Source organism: Chelonia mydas, chromosome 24 (genome assembly GCF_015237465.2).
Source record: "Chelonia mydas isolate rCheMyd1 chromosome 24, rCheMyd1.pri.v2, whole genome shotgun sequence".
NCBI classification, from domain to species: Eukaryota; Metazoa; Chordata; order Testudines; family Cheloniidae; genus Chelonia; species Chelonia mydas.
Genome location: NC_051264.2, coordinates 1,390,905 through 1,409,860, shown reverse-complemented (window position 1 = coordinate 1,409,860; position 18,956 = coordinate 1,390,905). Strand labels below are relative to the sequence as shown.

General features: G+C 62.6%; 3 protein-coding genes across 4 annotated transcripts in view; 1 reads left to right on the top strand and 2 right to left on the bottom strand.

Moving 5' to 3' along the window:
* Positions 1-158: 158 nt before the first annotated feature.
* Positions 159-11,365, bottom strand: RAB13 (RAB13, member RAS oncogene family). The gene is made up of 8 exons (XM_037883444.2): positions 11,152-11,365; positions 5,149-5,209; positions 4,619-4,679; positions 4,040-4,117; positions 2,497-2,586; positions 2,116-2,181; positions 1,555-1,605; positions 159-890 (listed from the first exon to the last, which is right to left on the bottom strand). Exons 1-8 carry the CDS (start codon positions 11,273-11,275, stop codon positions 816-818), a joined length of 606 nt encoding a protein of 201 aa, XP_037739372.1. The 5' UTR covers positions 11,276-11,365; the 3' UTR covers positions 159-815.
* Positions 11,366-14,074: 2,709 nt separating this feature from the next.
* Positions 14,075-16,655, top strand: RPS27 (ribosomal protein S27). Its single transcript, XM_037883128.2, has 4 exons — positions 14,075-14,224; positions 14,510-14,618; positions 15,630-15,740; positions 16,408-16,655. The coding sequence occupies exons 1-4, from the start codon at positions 14,219-14,221 to the stop codon at positions 16,434-16,436; spliced, it is 255 nt and encodes an 84-aa protein (XP_037739056.1). The 5' UTR covers positions 14,075-14,218; the 3' UTR covers positions 16,437-16,655.
* Positions 16,656-17,381: 726 nt separating this feature from the next.
* Positions 17,382-18,956, bottom strand: part of NUP210L (nucleoporin 210 like) — a 47,358-nt gene continuing 45,783 nt past the window's right edge. For both annotated transcript variants that reach the window (XM_043535565.1, XM_043535564.1), the window contains 2 exons: positions 18,024-18,098; positions 17,382-17,518 (listed from right to left, as the gene is read on the bottom strand). In XM_043535565.1, the coding sequence (XP_043391500.1) occupies positions 17,427-17,518; positions 18,024-18,098 (167 nt within the window). In that variant the 3' untranslated portion in view covers positions 17,382-17,426. The remainder of the gene's footprint in view (positions 17,519-18,023; positions 18,099-18,956) is intronic.

Below are 18,956 nucleotides of genomic sequence, written 5' to 3'. Positions count from 1 at the left end.
GGGTGTGTGTGAAATTTGCCCTTTAAGGCTCTTCGTGTCGATGATCTCGGGGTGCTGGCTGGCACACGGGAGGGTCTTTGACACCACACCAGCCTGCCAACCAGCCTCTGCACTGCCCATATTCGGTGCCGTCAAAGAAACACCCTGGAGCCGAGAGCGAAGGCACAAGCTGGGGCTTTATGTCGTTAATTAAATAGCGCCGGGCGCCCGAGATACAAGAGGGCTCTGCCGGTGCCTGGGAGTGGAGACACTGGGCCCCACGTTGGGCTTGGGGGCCCTGGGTTTTCAGACAGTCATTCCTACACGTGATGGAGCAGCGAGTCCGATTTACAGTGTTTGCCTGGCCGGACCCGCAGGCTGGTTTGGGAGAAGGGATCCTGGCTTGCCAGGGCTTCGAATCAACGCGCCCCTGGGAGCAACAAGCGGCCGAACCCTGCACCGTGGCTGCAGCACGGCCAGGTCTCCCCCACATCACTGCCCTCTCCCCCTTCCTTCCTGTCTGCAGCCCCCCCTCTTCTCCAGCTCCCTCCTCTGCTCCCTTCCCCTCCAAATCAGCCTGCAGGTTGCCCCCGCCCTCCATTCCTCCTCTCTCGGAGCATAGGAGCAGTGGGAAGGTTGACTGGCTGTGGGCCTGGCCCCTCGGAGACACCAGCTCCGGAGCTCAGCTCTGCCCAGCCGCCCGGCTCCAGGGCGCTGCCCGGCCCCCGCTGTCACAGAGGAGCAGGAGCGTGGCAGAAAGGAGAGGAGTGGCACAGTGGCTCCGGCGTGGTGCCTGGTGGGGGGCACTATGGGGTGCTCCAGCGGCGTGGCTGCTGCTAGACCACGGCGCATTTGCTGCTGCTTCTCTTCGGAGAACTTTTCAAGTCTAGGTGCCCTTTGGGGATTTTACCCTGAAAGAGAGAGTGAACGAGTCACTGTCGGGCGCCCCTTGCCTGCTGCTTTGGTGCCGGGCTGGAGGGAGAGCCGGGTCACTCAGTGGGCCGCTCTCGTCTGAGTCAGGGCGGTCTCCATGCCCAGGGTGGGCACCCTATGAGCAGTATGACTGAGCCAATGCCCCAACGGGGTGCTAGGCGGCACTGTGCTGCTGGGAGTGCCGTCTGGGGTCAGGCTTCGCCACCAGGGGTCATTAAAGATCCCAAATTACTGTCCTGGCCATGTTCCAATGTGGGGAGTTTCCATCCACCTTAGATACCATAGCCCCACCAGCATCCTGGCCTAGCCTGCTGTATAGTACGGCAGTGTGATGGTTAAACAGCCTCTGCGCCCCTCCCCAGAGGTGGCTGCCCCTCAGCCCCTGGCGAGGGATCCTGTATAAGCAGCCCCCACGCCCCACCCCAGAGGTGGCTGCACCTCAGGCCCAGGCAAGGGATCCCTGTACTGGGACCCTTCAGCGAGGAAGGTGCTGGAGAAAAGCAAGATCATTCACGGGGAAAGGCAGATTCATGCTGCTTTTCTGTCCCCATCTCAGCGCCTCCTGCTGGAAAGGGGCCGAGCTGCGCAGGTCCCCTCTCACTCGGGGGGGCTCCCAAGCCTGCCCAGACCCTGCATGCTCACCAGTTTCTTGGTGGATTTCAGCAGGATGTCCTGGGCCAGGGTGTTGAAGGCCTGAGGGGAGAGAGGAGCCGGTTAGGGGCGTCCCAGCACGCCCAGCCGGGAAGGCCAGCCAGGGACACGGGTGAGGGCTGTGGGGTGGCTGGGGGAGGGGACGCTTAGCAGTGGGAAACAAGAGCCTCTAGGTGAATCTTACCGTCCCCCTCTCCCCGCTTCCATGGGAACACATGGGAAGGACCTGCCTGCCGGGGGGCAGAGGTCCCCAGGGTGGGTCTCACAGCCTCACTGGAGCCCCCCACCCCATCCACTCCAGGGACAGGGAAGGGATCTGCCCAGGGTCCTCCTACAGGCCAGATACTGGGAGAGACCTCTCCTCCCTCCCCACGGGCACTGCACCACCCACCCCCTAGCAGCACCCCTCGTGGGTTCGCTTGCAGGCTGTTTCTCCCAGGCTGCCCCTAGGCAGTAAGCGCCCAGTGCAGGGGGCTGGTGGCACGACGGGGCAGGGCCCAGGGACCTTGGGGAGCCACCCCATGGCAGGGAGCCAGAGCCTGCCCCGCTTACTTCCTCCACGTTCACACTGGACTTGGCACTGGTCTCAAAGAACCGGATCCCATGTTCCTTCGCGAGCTGCCAGGAGAGAAAGGGGCATTTGAGCCAGGCACCCAAAGCCCGCCCTCCCCCCCCCCCAACCTCCTTCTCTCTCGCTAATGGCCCAGACCCGGCACGGCTGCCTCTCCGTCCTGGGGAGACACGGTCAAGGCCTCAGAGACACCCCAAGATAGGGAGGTGAGATGGGAGGAGCGGGACCTGGCCCTTGGGACTCTGCTGCATTCAGCGCCTGCTGGGGGCTGCCACCTTGTGTCCAGCTGCCCCCACCCCCAGATCCAGCCATGAATGACAGCATCACTCGCAACACCGGCCTGAGCGCGCCCCCCCGGGTACCTTCTCTGCACGCTCCCGCTGCACCTTGCGCTTGGTCTCCATGTCACACTTGTTCCCCAGGAGGAGGCGCTCCACCCCCGCAGAAGCATTCTGGAGGAGAGAGCAGATCTGGGGGAGATGCCTATTTCCCCTGGGCCCCAAGCCCGCCATCCATCCCCCTCCTGAGTCCCCCTTCAGCCATCCTCCAGGTATCCCACCCCTCCTTCACTTCCCCAACCAGACCCCAGTCCTGCATTCCACAGCTCTGCCGGCGCCCCTCACTCCCGGCCCGCAGCCCCCCGCCCCTCCCGGCCCGCAGCCCCCCGCCCCCCCCGGCTCTGCCGGCGCCCCTCACTCCCGGCCCGCAGCCCCCCGCCCCTCCCGGCCCGCAGCCCCCCACCCCCCCCGGCTCTGCCGGCGCCCCTCACTCCCGGCCCACAGCCCCCCGCCCCCACCCAGCTCTGCCGGCGCCCCTCACTCCCGGCCCGCAGCCCCCCGCCCCCCCCGGCTCTGCCGGCGCCCCTCACTCGCGGCCCGCAGCCCCCCGCCCCCCCCGGCTCTGCCGGCGCCCCTCACTCGCGGCCCGCAGCCCCCCGCCCCACCCAGCTCTGCCGGCACCCCTCACTCCCAACCCGCAGCCCCCCGGCTCTGCCGGCGCCCCTCACTCCCGGCCCGCAGCCCCCCGCCCCCCCCGGCTCCGCCGGCGCCCCTCACTCCCGGCCCGCAGCCCCCCGCCCCCCCCGGCTCTGCCGACGCCCCTCACTCCCGGCCCGCAGCCCCCCGCCCCCCCCGGCTCTGCCGGCGCCCCTCACTCCCAGCCCGCAGCCCCCCGCCCCCACCCAGCTCTGCCGGCGCCCCTCACTCCCAACCCGCAGCCCCCCGCCCCCCCCGGATCTGCCGGCGCCCCTCACTCCCGGCCCGCAGCCCCCCGCCCCCTCCGGCTCTGCCGGCGCCCCTCACTCCCGACCCGCAGCCCCCCGGATCCTCCCCCCCGGCTCAGCCGGCGCCCCTCACTCCCGACCCGCAGCCCCCCGCCCCCCCGGCTCTGCCGGCGCCCCTCACTCCTGACCCGCAGCCCCCCGCCCACACCCGGCTCTGCCGGCGCCCCTCACTCCCGGCCCGCAGCCCCCCGCTCCCCCCCGGCTCTGCCGGCGCCCCTCACTTCCGGCCCGCAGCCCCCCGCCCACACCCGGCTCTGCCGGCGCCCCTCACTCCCGGCCCGCAGCCCCCCGCCCCCCCGGCTCTGCCGGCGCCCCTCACTCCCAACCCGCAGCCCTCCGCCCCCCCCCGGCTCTGCCGGCGCCCCTCACTCCCGACCCGCAGCCCCTGCTAGCCCAGCCCTGAGCAACTTATAACTCCACATAACACCTCATCTGGGTGGTGACCAGACCATGGCCCTCGCACAGTTCCCCTCCCACAAACCCCCAGCCATGACACAGCTGCCCCCGCCCGTCCCCCTCCCCCCCACAACCCCCCCAGCCATGACACAGCTCCATCCCCAGCCCCCCCCCCGACAACCTCCCAACCATGACACAGCTCCCTCCCCAGCCCCCCTCTCCCCCACCTCCTTGATGCTCTTCATCCAGTTCTGGATGTTCTCGAAGGATTTCTCATCTGTGATGTCGTACACGAGGATGATTCCCTGGAAGAGACGCTCGCTCAGTGGGGCTGGACCCGGGGCTGGGGTGTGCGGGCTTTAGGCCCCAGCTAGCCTGGCCCTCAGCAGTGTTTGGGTCTCTCCCTGGGCTGGTGCCCAGAAGCCCCCCAGTTGTTAATGGAGCAGCTTGGACTGAGCACCCCCACCCCCTATTGCCTGGCAGGGGCCCTCTCCTGGGCCCCAGCTCCTCGGGATGGCCCACCAGAACCCCACTAGCCCCACTCCCTCCAATGGGGTCCGCTGAGATAGAGGCCCTGCCCGCTCCCAGTTGTGCTGTGGGGGGGGAGCATGGGCTCCTCTGAGGCCCCACATTTCCCTCCTTGCTTGGCAGGCGCCTGCTGCCAGGAGAACTGGGTGAGACTCCCCTTCTTGGGGCTCCCAAGCTTTCCCAGCTTGCCCACGGGGGGGGCCTTGCAGGTCACCACAGAGTGCTCCTGCCCCACTGCCCTGGCCAGGCTGGGCCCAACGGGGGGAGAGACACCGTACCATGGCTCCTCGGTAATACGCCGTTGTGATGGTTTTAAACCTCTCTTGTCCTGCCGTGTCCCTGCAAGAGAGGAAGGGAAAGGGGGTTAATGGAGTCAGCAGTGTCTCTGACCCCCAGGGCTATCCTGGGATCCACAGGGGTGGGGGGGTGGCGGGGATTCCTGGGGCAACCACCCTGCCCAAGGGGACCCCAGTTCTGCCTCCACGGCTCACCCAGCCCTGGGCCCCCCTGCCCAAGTGGACGATGGGGGCTGGTTGCTGCTCCATGGGGCGGAGGCAGACTGGCAACCCACACGCTCCTTCCACACCTGCAGCAGGGCACAGCCACCATCCATGGGGCTGCCAGGGCCTGAACCAGCAGCCCAGTGGGGGCAGGCTCCGGATCTCCCCTTCCCAGCCCCGGAGCCATGCCAGTACCCCCCATCCCGCCCCGGCTCTGCAGGTGCTAGGCAGGGCTCGAGCTGTGGTTCAGCTGGAGAGGGGGGCTGGGGGCAGGCGGGAGGGGGCGGCTTTGCTGGGGTCCCACTTACCAGACCTGGAGTTTGATCTTTTTCCCCTCAATTTCCACTGTCCGGATTTTGAAGTCGATCCCTGGAACACAAGACGGATGACGCCATCAGAGCTGCACGGGGGTGTGAGTGTGCATGCGTGTGTGAAGGGGTCCAGAGGCCCTGGCACGACCCCCACCCCGGGGCCAGGCAGCCAGGCCAACGGCAGGGCTGCTCGATGCAGTCGCGCTGGACTGTGGGGGCGGGAAGGAGACCCCTGGTGTGACTGGACTCACACCTGCCCCCAGCACAGATTGGGGGGGGGAGAGGATGGGCTGGGGGCAGTGCCAGCCTGGGGCTGTATCCCCACTCTCCTGCCCTGCAGTATTCTCCCTTCCCCCAAACACAATCCAGCCCCCCCGGCCCCCTATCTCCAGTCTCCCAGCAACAGCTTGACGCCCCTGGGAGCAAAGTCCAAGGCGGGGGCTCTCCCGCCGCGGTGAATAAACCGGCTGCAGGCGGGTGGGAGCACGGAGCCCTCAGCTTCCCACAGCAGCCGCTCAGGATCCCTGGGCCACGGCCTCGCGCCCGCACCCCCCCCGTCCAGCTGTTGTCTGGCTCGCTGCACATGGGGGCAGGGTGGGGGGAAGCCAGACAGATGGAGCCTCTGGCGCATTGTGCAGCCCCCACAGCCTGGCCCTGCCCAGACCCCCCCGCCCGCTGTGTCAGGGACACTGCGTGTTGGGCCGGGGGGCTGCGCTCGGGCGCGGGCAGGTTCCTGCCCCGTTTCCCAGGGCAGGCGAAGGAATGACGCAGCCCCGGCCCCACTCTCAGCCTGGCACCAGGGAACTCACATGCAGCATCCCCAGTGCGCCCCCCCACAGCACCACGGAGCAGGCTGCAGACTCAGGAGGGGGGCAGCTCCAAGCAGCCCCCCCCAGGGAAGGAGATTTGTGGTCAGTGGGGTTCGGAGTTTCCAATGGGGATTAAAAATTGCAGCCCCCCACTGCCCCCTCACCCCACTCCAACGCGCCCTAATGACTTCCAGCCCCACTGCCCCACCCCTCTCCAGCCCTGCTCCCAGGCATCACCCCCTGACCCCCCGGCACATGGGAAGCGAGGGGACAAGGTGCATTTGGAGCTGTCTGCCGGGGCACGAAGCTGAGCTGGAGCCAGGTAGGGACTGTCCTGCCTGAGCAGCTCTGTGGAGCTGGCAGCAAGAGGGACCCACTGCAGAGGGAGACTCCCCAGAACCACAGGGGGCAGAGATCAGTGTAGTCCCGGCTGCTTCCATGGAGTGACGCTGATTTACACCAGCTGGGGGGTGTCTGGCTCTTGGACCCTAGTAATGGGGGTGTGACGAAGTGGGAATGTTCTTAATGTTTTCTTTGAATACTGTGTGGGTGCCTCAATTTCCCTGATGCATTTCGTAAGTCTCTAGGTGGTGGGATCAGGGGGTGTGATTGTTGCCGAGCCCTAGAGGGCCAGTGTGATGGTGTCTGCACAGAGAATGGCCGACACCCTGTCTCCTGATGGCCTGGGCCCCTCCCCTGCAAAGGTGCCCACTGAAGGGTTGGAGAACAAAGAGATCAGGTGGCCTCCTGGCCGAGGAAAGAGGCAAAGGGGCTGGAGAGTTTCAGTTTGGAGCTGGCTGGGGAAAGAGAGGGAGGCCAAGACCCCCGGGGTCTGGGCCTCCCTGCCCCCCAAATGGACCTGACTTAGGTGTCTGGTTTCTGTACCTATAAGCTCTGTGTTAGACCATGTTCCTGTCATCTAATAAACCTCTGTTTTACTGGCTGGCTGAGTCACGTCTGTCTGCGAAGTTGGGGGGCAGGACCCTCTAGCTTCCCCAGGACCCCCCCTGGTCGGACTCGCTGTGGGAAGCGCACGGAGGGGCAGAGGACGCTGAATGCTCTGAGGTCAGACCCAGGAAGGTGGAAGCTGTGTGAGCTTCTTGCCCTGGGAAGAGGAGGCTTCCCCAAAGTCCTGACTGGCTTCATAGGGAGCAGTTCCAGAGCATCGCCTGGTGACTTCGTGACAGGGGGGTCCGGGGAGCGGTCTGCATTGACGGGGGGTCTGTGGAGCCCTGGCAGCCAGAAACAGACCAACCACGGGGCTCTTGAAGGTTTGGCTCTGTCCCTGCAACCCCCATGGGAAACACCAGCACCCCCGGCCAGCTGCACCCCTCCCGCCTGCCCCTGGGGGTTTGCAGACCTCGCCGCTCCCGGCCAGGAGGTAGAATCCGATCAGCCCAAAGGCCTGGCTGTAGCTTGGGGTCCCCACCCGCCGGCCCAGCCTGCACCACTTGGAGCAGGACACACGTTTGTAACAGGCAAGACGAGTGGCTGTGAGACCTCGGGGGTGGGAGGAGGCTTCCCGCCAGCAGCTGGGGCACATCCCCACCGACCCACTGGGTGCCCAGGACACGCCTCCCGGGAAAGGGGGCGGCCCAGGGATTCGGGGCGAGATGGAGCAAAACCTCTCCCCAGTGGAATTCCCTGCCGGCGCCTGCGTGCAAGTCACAGGGATGCGTCAGGCCGTTTTACGGCTCTATAAACACTGCGGGGCTGGCGCCCTCACTCGCCCAAGGCCCAGGAAACTGTTTCACCATCTCAGGGGCAACTCCCCTGCTTGGGACAGGAACTGCCAGCTCCAGAGGGGACCTGCAGCCCCAGCGATGCTGCCCCCAGCCCCTATGGCCCCTTGGCTGGGGCCAAAGTCTCTGCCCAAGGATCACTAATGCCCTCGCCGGGTTAAAAGGTGGTGGAGTCTGATGGAGGTGCCAGGTATGGTGCCCTCTGGGCATTGCACACACTCACCCAGCCCTGGGGGGCAGGGGAGCACTCGCAGGGACTTGCCCAAGGCAGCCCAGTGGGTCACGTGACGGAGGCACTGCTAGAACCCAGGCGTCCTGCTCTCCTGAGCTTGGGACACGGCTCTAGCTCCCTGCGCTCACCACTAGTGCAGAGGGGCCACGGCCGAGGAGCTCACCCCGAGCCTGGGCCTCTGCACGGGGTGACCTGCTCCCCTCCTGTGGGACAGCGCCAGCCTTCCATCCCCAGCCAGCCCTCCCGCCCCCTCCCCGTCTGACCCACGGAGGGGAGGGACGAGCCTTCCATGGCTGGTGCACAAAGCAACCAGACTGACTCCCTGAGTGGAGCCGCCTGCACCACGAGGCGCAGGGTGTGGGGCAGTGCCCCCCACGGGGGCAGGGCACATGCATGTACATGCACATGCAGGCCTGTGCCATGGGGTGCAGGGTGGGGGGCAGTGCTAGGTGCGCGCACAAGAGTGCTCAGTGGTGCAGAGGGCAGGGCACTAGTGAACAGGATGCCTGCAAGCAGCGTGGGGGGTGGGGGGCAGAGCTCACCAGTGAGTGAACCAGGCCGGGGCCATCCCAGGGGCTCTCAGCTCAGACCAAGCACCGGGTGACGTTAGTACCCAGGGAGGAGGCATGCTGCGTGCCCCCCCCGCCCTCAACGGGCCTCGCCTGCCCACCCCTTGCTGTTCTGCGCTCAGAGCTGCCTGGGGCGGGAGAGAGACCAGACAGATGGACAGACGGGGGGTTATCCAGGAGGGTCGTGGGTTCCGGGCTGGCGCTCGACCCGAGGACCGACCGCTCTCCGGGCGCCTCACGATCATCAGTGGCTTTGCGGGGCATGAGTCTGCCAGCGCAGGAGAACAGGGCCGTATGGAACAAGACGTCGTCCTGTTTGTCGGGGGTGGCGCCGGCCCCTCATACACCCCAAACCGCTGCCATGGGGGACCCCGCTGCTCTGTTCAAACTGGCTGGCCGAGGCAGGGCCCGGCTCACACTCTGTCTCTGCAGCACCCCAGAGGCCGAACACCCCCACGCACTGCAACCAGCGCTTACCGGGACGCATCGCAGAAGGGCGGCACCGCGAGGCCCCTGGCCTGGCCCACAGGCAGTGCGGATTCGGAAGGGGCAATTCTTTAACTCCAGGGGAAAACAGGATTTTAAAGCAGTAAGAAGAAATGGAGTTTGCTGCTACATAAACGAGCCAGAAACTACCTAGAAACAGCGACCCCGACCAGAAACCAGGAAGAGCACTGGCTGGCCATGTTTCCCGTGACTGTAGCGGTCTGCAACTGGGCCGTGTGGGGCTGGCCTGCGTCCGTGTGTCTGTCTGTAACTCGGTCACGCGGGGCTGATCTGCGTCCGCGTGTCTGTCTGTACCGTGCGGGACTGACCCTCGTCCGTGTGTCTATCTGTCCCTGGGCTGTCTCTCCCCCAGTTTGGGGCTGCTTGCCAGGGAGACGGGCTCACAGGGTGTAACAACTTCCACTGCCAGCTCCTCAGGGCAGAACCCATATGTGCAGGGCCTGGCGCAATTGGGCTTCCACCCCCCAGTCCCGAGACCATCATAATACAGGGGATGGGGAAGTGATGCTGTGGGGGGCGCATTGATGTAGGGAGCTGCTAGTTTAGGGGTGGCCTGAAGGCTGGGGGAGGTAGGCACTGGTGAGGTTGGCATGGGGTTCACCCAGGATGGATGGGGGATTCCTAGGGGGGAGGTTCCTGAGGAGGTTTCAAGCAGCACACACCAATGGGGGGGTATGGGGGGGCTTCTCAGGGGGCTGGACTGAAGGGTATCAGGGGGCATTCACCAATGGGGGAGATGTAGGTGCTGATAACGTTGGTGTGGGGGGAGGGGTTTGCAGGGGTTCCCCAGGGGGGAGGTTCCCCTTGAGGAGGGAGGATCCAGGGTTCCCTGGGAAGGGACTCGGGGGGAGGGGTCCCCAGGCACTCACTGATGGTGGAGATGTAGGTGCTGGTGAAATTGGGGGGGTTTCCGGGGTTTCCCAGGCAGAGGGGTCCCTGGGGGTGCCGGGGGGCAGTCTGGGCGGTGGGCTGGGCACTCACCGATGGTGGAGATGTCAGTGCTGGTGAGGTTGGGGGGCTGCAGGGGTTCCCCGGGGGGTTCCCCAGGCAGGGAGGGTCCGGGGGGGTCCTGGGGGGCCGGGCACTCACCGATGGTGGAGATGTCAGTGCTGGTGAGGTTGGGGGGCTGCAGGGGTTCCCCGGGGGGCCCCGGGGGCGGGCACTCACCGATGGTGGAGATGTAGGTGCTGGTGAGGTTGGGGGGCTGCAGGGGTTCCCCAGCCAGAGGGGTTCCAGGGGGGCCCCGGGGGCGGGCACTCACCGATGGTGGAAATGTAGGTGCTGGTGAGGCTGGGGGGCTGCAGGGGTTCCCCGGGGGGGCTCCGGGGGCGGGCACTCACCGATGGTGGAGATGTAGGTGCTGGTGAGGTTGGGGGGCTGGAGGGGTTCCCCGGGGGGGGCACTCACCGATGGTGGAGATGTAGGTGCTGGTGAAGTTGGGGGGCTGGAGGGGTTCCCCGGGGGGGGCACTCACCGATGGTGGAGATGTAGGTGCTGGTGAGGTTGGGGGGCTGGAGGGGTTCCCCGGGGGGGGCACTCACCGATGGTGGAGATGTAGGTGCTGGTGAGGTTGGGGGCTGGAGGGGTTCCCCAGGCAGGGGGGTTCCGGGGGGGCCCCGGGGGGGGCACTCACCGATGGTGGAGATGTAGGTGCTGGTGAGGTTGGGGGGCTGGAGGGGTTCCCCGGGGGGCCCCGGGGGGGGCACTCACCGATGGTGGAGATGTAGGTGCTGGTGAGGTTGGGGGGCTGGAGGGGTTCCCCGGGGGGCCCCGGGGGGGGCACTCACCGATGGTGGAGATGTAGGTGCTGGTGAGGTTGGGGGGCTGGAGGGGTTCCCCGGGGGGGGCACTCACCGATGGTGGAGATGTAGGTGCTGGTGAAGTTGGGGGGCTGGAGGGGTTCCCCGGGGGGGGCACTCACCGATGGTGGAGATGTAGGTGCTGGTGAGGTTGGGGGCTGGAGGGGTTCCCCGGGGGGCCCCGGGGGGGGCACTCACCGATGGTGGAGATGTAGGTGCTGGTGAGGTTGGGGGGCTGGAGGGGTTCCCCGGGGGGGGCACTCACCGATGGTGGAGATGTAGGTGCTGGTGAAGTTGGGGGGCTGCAGGGGTTCCCCGGGGGGCCCCGGGGGGGGCACTCACCGATGGTGGAGATGTAGGTGCTGGTGAAGTTGTCCTCGGCGAAGCGGATGATCAGGCAGGTTTTGCCCACCCCGCTGTCCCCGATCAGCAGCAGTTTGAAGAGGTGATCGTAGGACTTGGCCATGGCCCGGCCGGGCCGCTCGGCTCCTGGGCAAAACTTTCCTGCAGCCGGGAAGCGCCAAGGGGCGGTGCCGGCTCCGCCTCCGCCCGCGCCCGGCGGGTGGGGGAAGCCCGGACCCCTCCTCCCGCCGGGCCCGGGAGAACCGGCTCTTGCGCGGGGAGCCCGGCTGGGGAGGCACCCTGGGCAGGGAGGGGTTAACCAGCACGGGGGGCAACGGCCTCCAGCTGGTCTGCAGAAGCCCCCAGCTGGGCTGGCAGGGGCTGCGGGTCGGGAGTGAGGGGCAGCGGCAGGGCTGGGCTATAGGGGCTGCGGGTCGGGAGTGAGGGGCACCGGCAGGGCTGGGGGGAGCACAGGGCTGGGCTAGCAGGGGCTGTGGGTCAGGATGGAGGGGCACGGCAGAGCTGGGGGAGTCCAGGGCTGGGCTAGCAGGGGCTGCTGGTCGGGAGTGAGGGGCACCGGCAGGGCTGGGCTAGCAGGGGGCTGCGGGTCGGGAGTGAGGGGCACCGGCAGGGTTGGGGGGGGCAGGGCTGGGCTAGCAGGGGCTGCGGGTCAGGAGTGAGGGGCAGCGGCTGAGCTGGGTGGGGGGAGTCCAGGGCTGGGCTGGCAGGGGCTGCGGGTCGGGATTGAGGGGCACCGGCAGGGTTGGGGGGGGCAGGGCTGGGCTAGCAGGGGCTGCGGGTCAGGAGTGAGGGGCATCGGCAGAGCTGGGTGGGGGGAGCCCAGGGCTGGGCTAGCCGGGGGCTGCGGGTCGGGAGTGAGGGGCACCGGCAGGGTTGGGGGGGCAGGGCTGGGCTAGCAGGGGGCTGCGGGTCGGGAGTGAGGGGCATCGGCAGAGCTGGGGGGGCAGGGCTGGGCTAGCAGGGGGCTGTGGGTCGGGATTGAGGGGTGCCAGCAGAGCTGGCGGGCGGGGGCAGACCCCAGGGCTGGGATATGCTTGAGCTGAGCTGGGTTTCTTTGGAATTCCTGCTAAACAAAGTGAGGCGAGGGGCAGGTTTTCACCATAATTTACTGAAGCTGTTTTGTCTAATCGCAGCCAACTCTTAGTCGGGTGGGTCCCACGGTGGGGGAGGGTCAGTCCTACCCTCTCCCTCCTCACACACCGGATGCTTTTCTCCTTCACTTCCTCTTGCCCTAGGGCTGGGAGCCCCTGAAGCAGAACAATACTGATGGGGTCCAGTTCCTTTCCCCACCCTGCTCTGCCGTGGGAAAGCAGGAGCCCTTAAATCACAGCGGGTCCGGACTCAGGACTGGGATGCGGCATCAGCAGGTCTCTGTGTTTGTGTGGAGCCCGGGACTGGATGAGCAGCAGGGACAGGCTGTGGGTGGAGATTGAGGGGCCTCTCAGGGCTGTGTTGACCTGTGGGGAGCCCAAGCCTGAAGTAGCAGAGGGGCTGCGGGACTGAGGGACACTGGCAGAGCTGAGCGGGGACTCAGGGCTAGGATAGCAGGTGGCTGCAGGTCAGGAGTGAGGGGCACCCGCTGAGCTGACGGGGGACCCAGGCAGGGATAGCAGGAACTGCGTATCAGGACTGAGGGGCACTGGCAGAGCTGTGGGGGACCCATTGTGGTGCAAACATGCTCCAAAAACTTCTTGACATTAATTCATGGTGTGACTAGTGTCCCTGGGTCACAGTCATGGTTTGCTGACACCACATAAATCCTAATCCTGCAGCTTGGCCCTTTATCTGTGTCATCAGAAAGGTCCTCCCTTGAAGGGGCTGGCAAATGGGGTGGCTAGGTCTGGCTCCATGCCAGAGAGGGTGAATTTTTCTCCCGGGATGTGCAGGAAGGAAGCGGCAGAAAGGCCTCCGTGATTCCAGCTAGGCAACAAGCGCCACTCGCCGGCACTGCCCTCCAGTGACCAAACCACAGGGTACCTCGCTCTCGGCCCGCTGTTGTTCCCTCTCTGCCCTGGTTGTCTGCAAACCTCTCTGAGGCGGAAGCCCAGGTTCCAAGGGGAGCAAGAAATCCAGATGTGTGGGGCCCGCACCTCATGCCTGTGGCCCCGCAGGCTTCCAGCTGCAGAGGGGCCCCGCACTGGACCCGCTCCGGGCTGCTGGACGTTAGAGAGCAGGGGCCTTTGAGGCCTTTTCTAGCGTTCGCGCAGACTCGCCTAAGTGCCCGGCCGCTCTCGGACCTGCCCCGCCGACGGGGGCGCTGGCTCGTGAGGAGGCCACCGTTGAGCTCCTGCCACATCCACGTGTGCACTGAGGAGGGTCACTTCCGTGCCTGTCGCCCGGGAGGGTCCCAAAGCCTGGGGCGGCCGGGGCCACGGGGCAGCCCGCGTGTCGGACGGGGCGCGGCGGAGGAGCCCGGCTCCGCTCGAGGCCCTGCCAGGGGTTCGGCGGGTGACCGGAATGAACGACATCGGGGCCCATCCGCCTTCGCGGGGCCCAAGCCCACCGGCCCGGCGCTCGGACCTCAGCGTGCCAGGCCCTCGAACGACAGCACCTAGTGCCTCCTCCCGTCACCGTGGCACCCCTGATGATGTCATGCGGGACGGCGGAACAGGGCCAATCCCGGGGCACCTCAGCAGCATGGGGCCTGTGGGGAGGGATCTCACGGCTCATGCCATGGGCCTGGGTCCCCAGGGACCTTCCCAAGATGGCGTCATTTCCCGCCTCCTCAGCCCCTGGAGAAAAGATTGACCCTCTTATCATGGCCGCTACTTCCGACTACAGTATTTCTTCTGGTTGAAGGCAAAGACCTTTTCAACATGGCGGCGCTTCCGGTAGTCGGAGCACTTTGTTGGCCTGAACGACCTTCTCAAAATGGCGACACCGCCCAACTCTCCTTGCGCATTGGGGGGCAGCTTCGACCTTTCCAACATGGCAGCAGGGCCGTGCCAAGTGCTCACTTCCGCCCGTGCGGGGAACCCCGGAGCGGATATAGCGGCCCCGATTTCCGGTCTAGCTCCTTTTCGGCCCCGGCTGCCTCCACGCGAACATGCCTGTGAGTGCGGCCGAGCGGGGGCCGGGCCCGGGAGCCGCCCCCTCGCCCGGGGCGGCCCCGCTCCGCCGGCCGGGCTTTGCCGGCGGGGGGCGGGGGCCGGGGGCGGCGATGGGGGGCCGGGTAGCGGGGGCCGGGCCCGGAGCGGGGAGATGGCGGCGGGGGGGAGGGACCAAGATGGCGGCGGGGGGCAGGCCGGGAGGGGGGCGCCCCTCTGGGGGGGGGTCGGGGGGGGGGCTCCCCCCAACGTCCGCCGGGCCGGCCTAACGCGCTGTGCTTGGCTTGCAGCTGGCGAAAGACCTGCTGCATCCCTCCCCCGAGGAGGAGAAGCGGAAACACAAGAAGAAGCGTCTGGTCCAGAGTCCGAACTCCTATTTCATGGACGTGAAGTGTCCAGGTGAGGCCCCGGCCCCCGCGGGCCGCTCCCGGCCTGGCCCCCCAGGCGGGCCTTGGAGCCCGTGCGGGGCAGCTCCCGCTCAGGGCGCTTGGGAGGGCTCCCCCAGGCTGCGTCCCACCTGCTGGCAGCCGGCCCTGGGCGTCCCGCTTAGCTCCCAGGCAGGAGCCCGAAGGTAGCTTGGTAGCCCACAAAAGCTTGTGCCCAAATAAACGTGTTGTCTCTAAGGTGCCACAAGGACGCCTCGTTTTTGCTGATACAGACTAACACGGCTGGCTACCCCTCTGAAACTCGGTAGCCCATGTAGTCAACATTTCCTGACCCTGGGCCTGTAAGAGTTGGTCATGGCAGAAGTTGTCCTACTCCAGAAATCAAACGCAAAGCTTGCACCTGCGCAGCATTGTAAGGCATGTTTTCTCCTCGAGCTGTGCAGGGGATACACCGGGGTTCTCAGTAGGCGGACTGCAGGCCAAATCTGGACTACCAGGTGCTTTTAAAGGGATCCTGGAATCTTACCTTTTGCTAAATTTTCTCTGAAGTCTGGACCTTGATTATACTTTGACAAACAATAATAGACTATCACTGGGCTAGACCCCATGCGGGAGGAGTCCCTTAATGTGTGTTGACTAGTACCCTGCCCAGGGGATGCCCTGGGATTATCTTGTCTCAATTTAGTTGTCTGATGTTAGCTGACTTCATTATTGCCGCCCCCCCCCCCCCCCGGTTCTTCAGTCGATTGTACCTACCTTTAAAATGCAAACTTAAAACGCTTGCTTTTGAGACCCCTTTAAAGCCCCACTATGGCCAGAGCAATGCAAATGGTTTGAACATTTTTCACTGTCGCCCTTAGTCCTCTTCTTTCTCCAGCAGATTAAAGTTTCATTTGCCTGCTGAAAATGTCAAAATAGTCTCAATAACATGCCAGCTTTGTCTTTTGCGCCAACAGTGTAAATAACCCCGCCCCACTTCTCTTGTAGAGAAATAGGCTCACCTCAAACTTTTGCTTTGTTTCAGGTTGCTATAAAATCACCACTGTATTCAGCCATGCTCAGACTGTAGTTCTGTGTGTTGGCTGCTCAACTGTGCTGTGCCAGCCCACCGGAGGAAAGGCAAGGCTTACAGAAGGTAAACAGCAGTTTGTACTTTAAAACACCCAGGCAGCTAATATATTTTTCCATGTCGTCATAACCCCCTTACCTGTTTTGTCTTGCTCTTGTCTGTCTTGAACGAGAGATTCCTCAGGACAGGGAATGTATATCAATGCACTGTACACAGTGTTATAATACCCCGATACAGAATTTCACCTTGAGTGGCACTTCAGAAGAGTCTCAGAATCTGTCTAATATGTGCCTGAAGTGCTTGGAGGGAGTGGGTTTGCTAAGCATAATGAAATGCCTCTTAAGTGACCAGCAAAAATTAGTCTCCTAGAGCAGCTGGCAGGACAGAACTACTAGAAACCTTGGGGATTCTTGAATGCTTAGGCTGGATGGCTATTTACTGGTGTTCCTAAGAGGGTCGTTGGGGATATACTTTGGCCTTCCTGGCTTTGAGCCATGCCTGGACTACTGGAGCTCGTTCTGTGTTCTGTTGGCTCCACTACAGTTTTACTTCTATAATGATGGATCCAACTTAGTGGATTTTGGAGCTGTTGATACCTGAGGGTTTCACTCTCCCAGTAGCCCAGAATATGGTCTGCCTCCCTCAACCCCTAGAGGCCTTGTGGTGCTGTTACCCTCCTGTGGACTGAGTTAACGACTCACCCATCCCCCCCTACTGTTCTCTCCTTATCTAGGATGCTCCTTCAGGCGAAAGCAGCACTAAAGTGAAGTGTCTGATGGGTGGGACGACCTGCGCGGGTGGCTGCACAGGCAAATACAGATGGTTCAAGAGGATGGGATTCAGCCCCAGAGCAACGCTAAGTGTCCACATGTGAACAGAAGGCTTTCAACACGTCTCTGGAACGGGAGGGGAGAACATGACTTTCATGCTGTCCCTGTAGCCTCACCCATCTGACTGTCAATAAATTTTGGATAAAATACAGCTTAGTCTGTTGCTTTAACTCGATACTCACTGCCAACTCACAGAGGGCTCTTTTTGGGTGATAAGCAAAACGGTTCAACAGGAGTGAAAACCAGCACTTTCTGGGCAGAGTTTGACTCTGCCCTGCCTGTCATTGCAACAGATGCTATGATGACCCTCAGCAGGGGAAGAATATGCATGTGCAGCGAGCCCCTGTTCACCTTAGAGTGAAACCGGAGTTCTTCTCCAATTCCGCCCTCTCCCGAGAAGTCAGTGTAATCTGACCATTCTTAAAGTGGAAGTTTCAACCACTGTGAATCCTAACTTTGCCCTGCTGGCAGCACAGGCTTTTACAAGTGACTCCAAAATATTCCTCAAACCACAGTAAAGTACCTTGTTAACCTTCCAGTGCTCTGATCTGATACCCTACTGACACAGGCAGGCACAAGAAGCCTGCTCTATCATACATTTACTGGCCTGAAAAAGGTCTAAAAGTCAAACGGCCGGGTGGCTTCTGGACTTTATTCTGGCCCAAATCATGAGGGAGTTTTCTTGTTGCAGGATCTACCACACTGATCTCTTAAAGTAGAAGGGCACGAACCCTATTGTGCCTTTGGCAACATGATAGTGGGGCCCCTGTCCAGTACCCATCACTGTGGCCTGAAGATTCTAGAGTCAGACTGTTGTCCCAGAGAACCAGGAAGGTGCTGTGACTTCCAATTAGACGAGTTGGAACTACACCTAACATCATGCTTCGCTAGACATTTATTATTGTACAAACAGGTACTTCCTTCAAACATGCCTTCTCCGTACACTCCAAAGCCATAGCTGCGTCCTGTTTCTTTCATTGTGTTGCTGAGTACCAACAGGAGGATATGAATACCCTAAGTGTAGGGAAAAAGGTTAGATTAATACTGGACTGCCTGGATATCCTTAGGACACAGGAACAAAAAGGACAGGGTTTTACTTAAGACAGTTGCTGCCATCTAACCTTGCAATTTATAGAAAATAGTTCCTAAAACTTCGAGCCCTTTCCTGTACCTGAGACAAGGTAGGGGAGGGAATATCTTCTATTAGATCAACTTCTGTTCTTGTCACCAACAAAAGATACTATCTCACCCATCTTGTCTCTTAATATCCTGGGATCAACACAGCTACAAACAAAAAGTATCTGGGGTTCAAGGGAATTCAAATTCACTTTTCCAGGCTGGCTATTCTGCCTCCAGAGAAGTGAGTCTGTTTTACAGCAATGATAGGCTGGGAAAGGGAGCAACCAGGATGAGAGAATAAGTCCTGTCTTAAGTAAGTGATGTTTGCTACTGACCTTTGTATACAGCTGTTCAAACAAATTATATACAATGTTATAAGTTTCAAAAAATTCCAGCTTACCTGTCTGAGGTGTAGCTGAGGTAGGAACATACACAATAGGTACAGTCTGCACTCTGGTCAGAAAGGCATTGTATGCTGCAAAAACAACAGATTATGTAACACTGGTGGAACAGGTGTGAAGGTATAGTCCAGGGGTCCCCAACGCAGTGCCCGCAGGTGCAATGGCACCCGCCGGGGCAGTTGTGTGCGCCTGCAGGACACCATGCCGCCAAAATGCCGCCGCCGAGCGTGGCCACCTGAGAACCACATGCCCAAATGCTGCTGAGAAGCGTTGCCGTTTCTCAGAGGCATTTCGGCGGCAAGGCTTCTTTCCGCTGCCACTTCTCGGCGGCATCTCGGTGGCAGGGTGTTTGGCACCCGCCACAGTGTGTTGGGAATAGGAATTTGCTATTCCCACAGAAAGGTTGGGGACCACTGGTATAGTCTCATTATGCTAAAAGTTTGTGTACAGTTACAGCAGTTTAAGGTGTGATTTAAACCAACACAAAGCTGCGTGGCCATTTAGGAGTCTTGGGGCCACTACTGAATGATAGTACTGGGCGGCTAAAATGCTCTAACTTAGAGGTTGATGTCACACGTACTGATTTGCTTTAACTCTCCTGAGTGCTCTACAGAGAGATGGGCTGTTTAGCTTCAGTCAATTAGTATAGGTTTAAGACCAAGTGCAATAAGCCATGCAAACATAAGCATGAGTTTTTCCACAAGTTTAACTAGACCCATGCAACTTTGTCTAAAGGCCAAACTGGCAAATAAGATATTCCCACTGAACACAATTTCACAGCTTGTATGGGTCGAAACCCGACCCTGTAGTGCTCCCTGCCGTGTATGCAGGGGTGTGAAGGAGGAAGAGAATATGCATTTTGGCGCTGCTGGAAAAATCTGATCCATCAGAATTGTGGGGCACCAAGTACCAAAATCATCAGGCAAAATGGG

Coding starts and splice junctions, on each gene's coding strand:
- RAB13 (XM_037883444.2), bottom strand. CDS start 11,275: ATGGCCAAGTCCTACGATCACCTCTTCAAACTGCTGCTGATCGGGGAC. Junction 4,118..4,618: donor CGTATTACCGAGGAGCCATG/GTACGGTGTCTC, acceptor CGTCTCTTCCAG/GGAATCATCCTCGTGTACGA. Junction 891..1,554: donor TGAAATCCACCAAGAAACTG/GTGAGCATGCAG, acceptor TCTCTCTTTCAG/GGTAAAATCCCCAAAGGGCA.
- RPS27 (XM_037883128.2), top strand. Junction 14,619..15,629: donor CATGGACGTGAAGTGTCCAG/GTGAGGCCCCGG, acceptor GCTTTGTTTCAG/GTTGCTATAAAATCACCACT. Junction 15,741..16,407: donor AAAGGCAAGGCTTACAGAAG/GTAAACAGCAGT, acceptor CTCCTTATCTAG/GATGCTCCTTCAGGCGAAAG.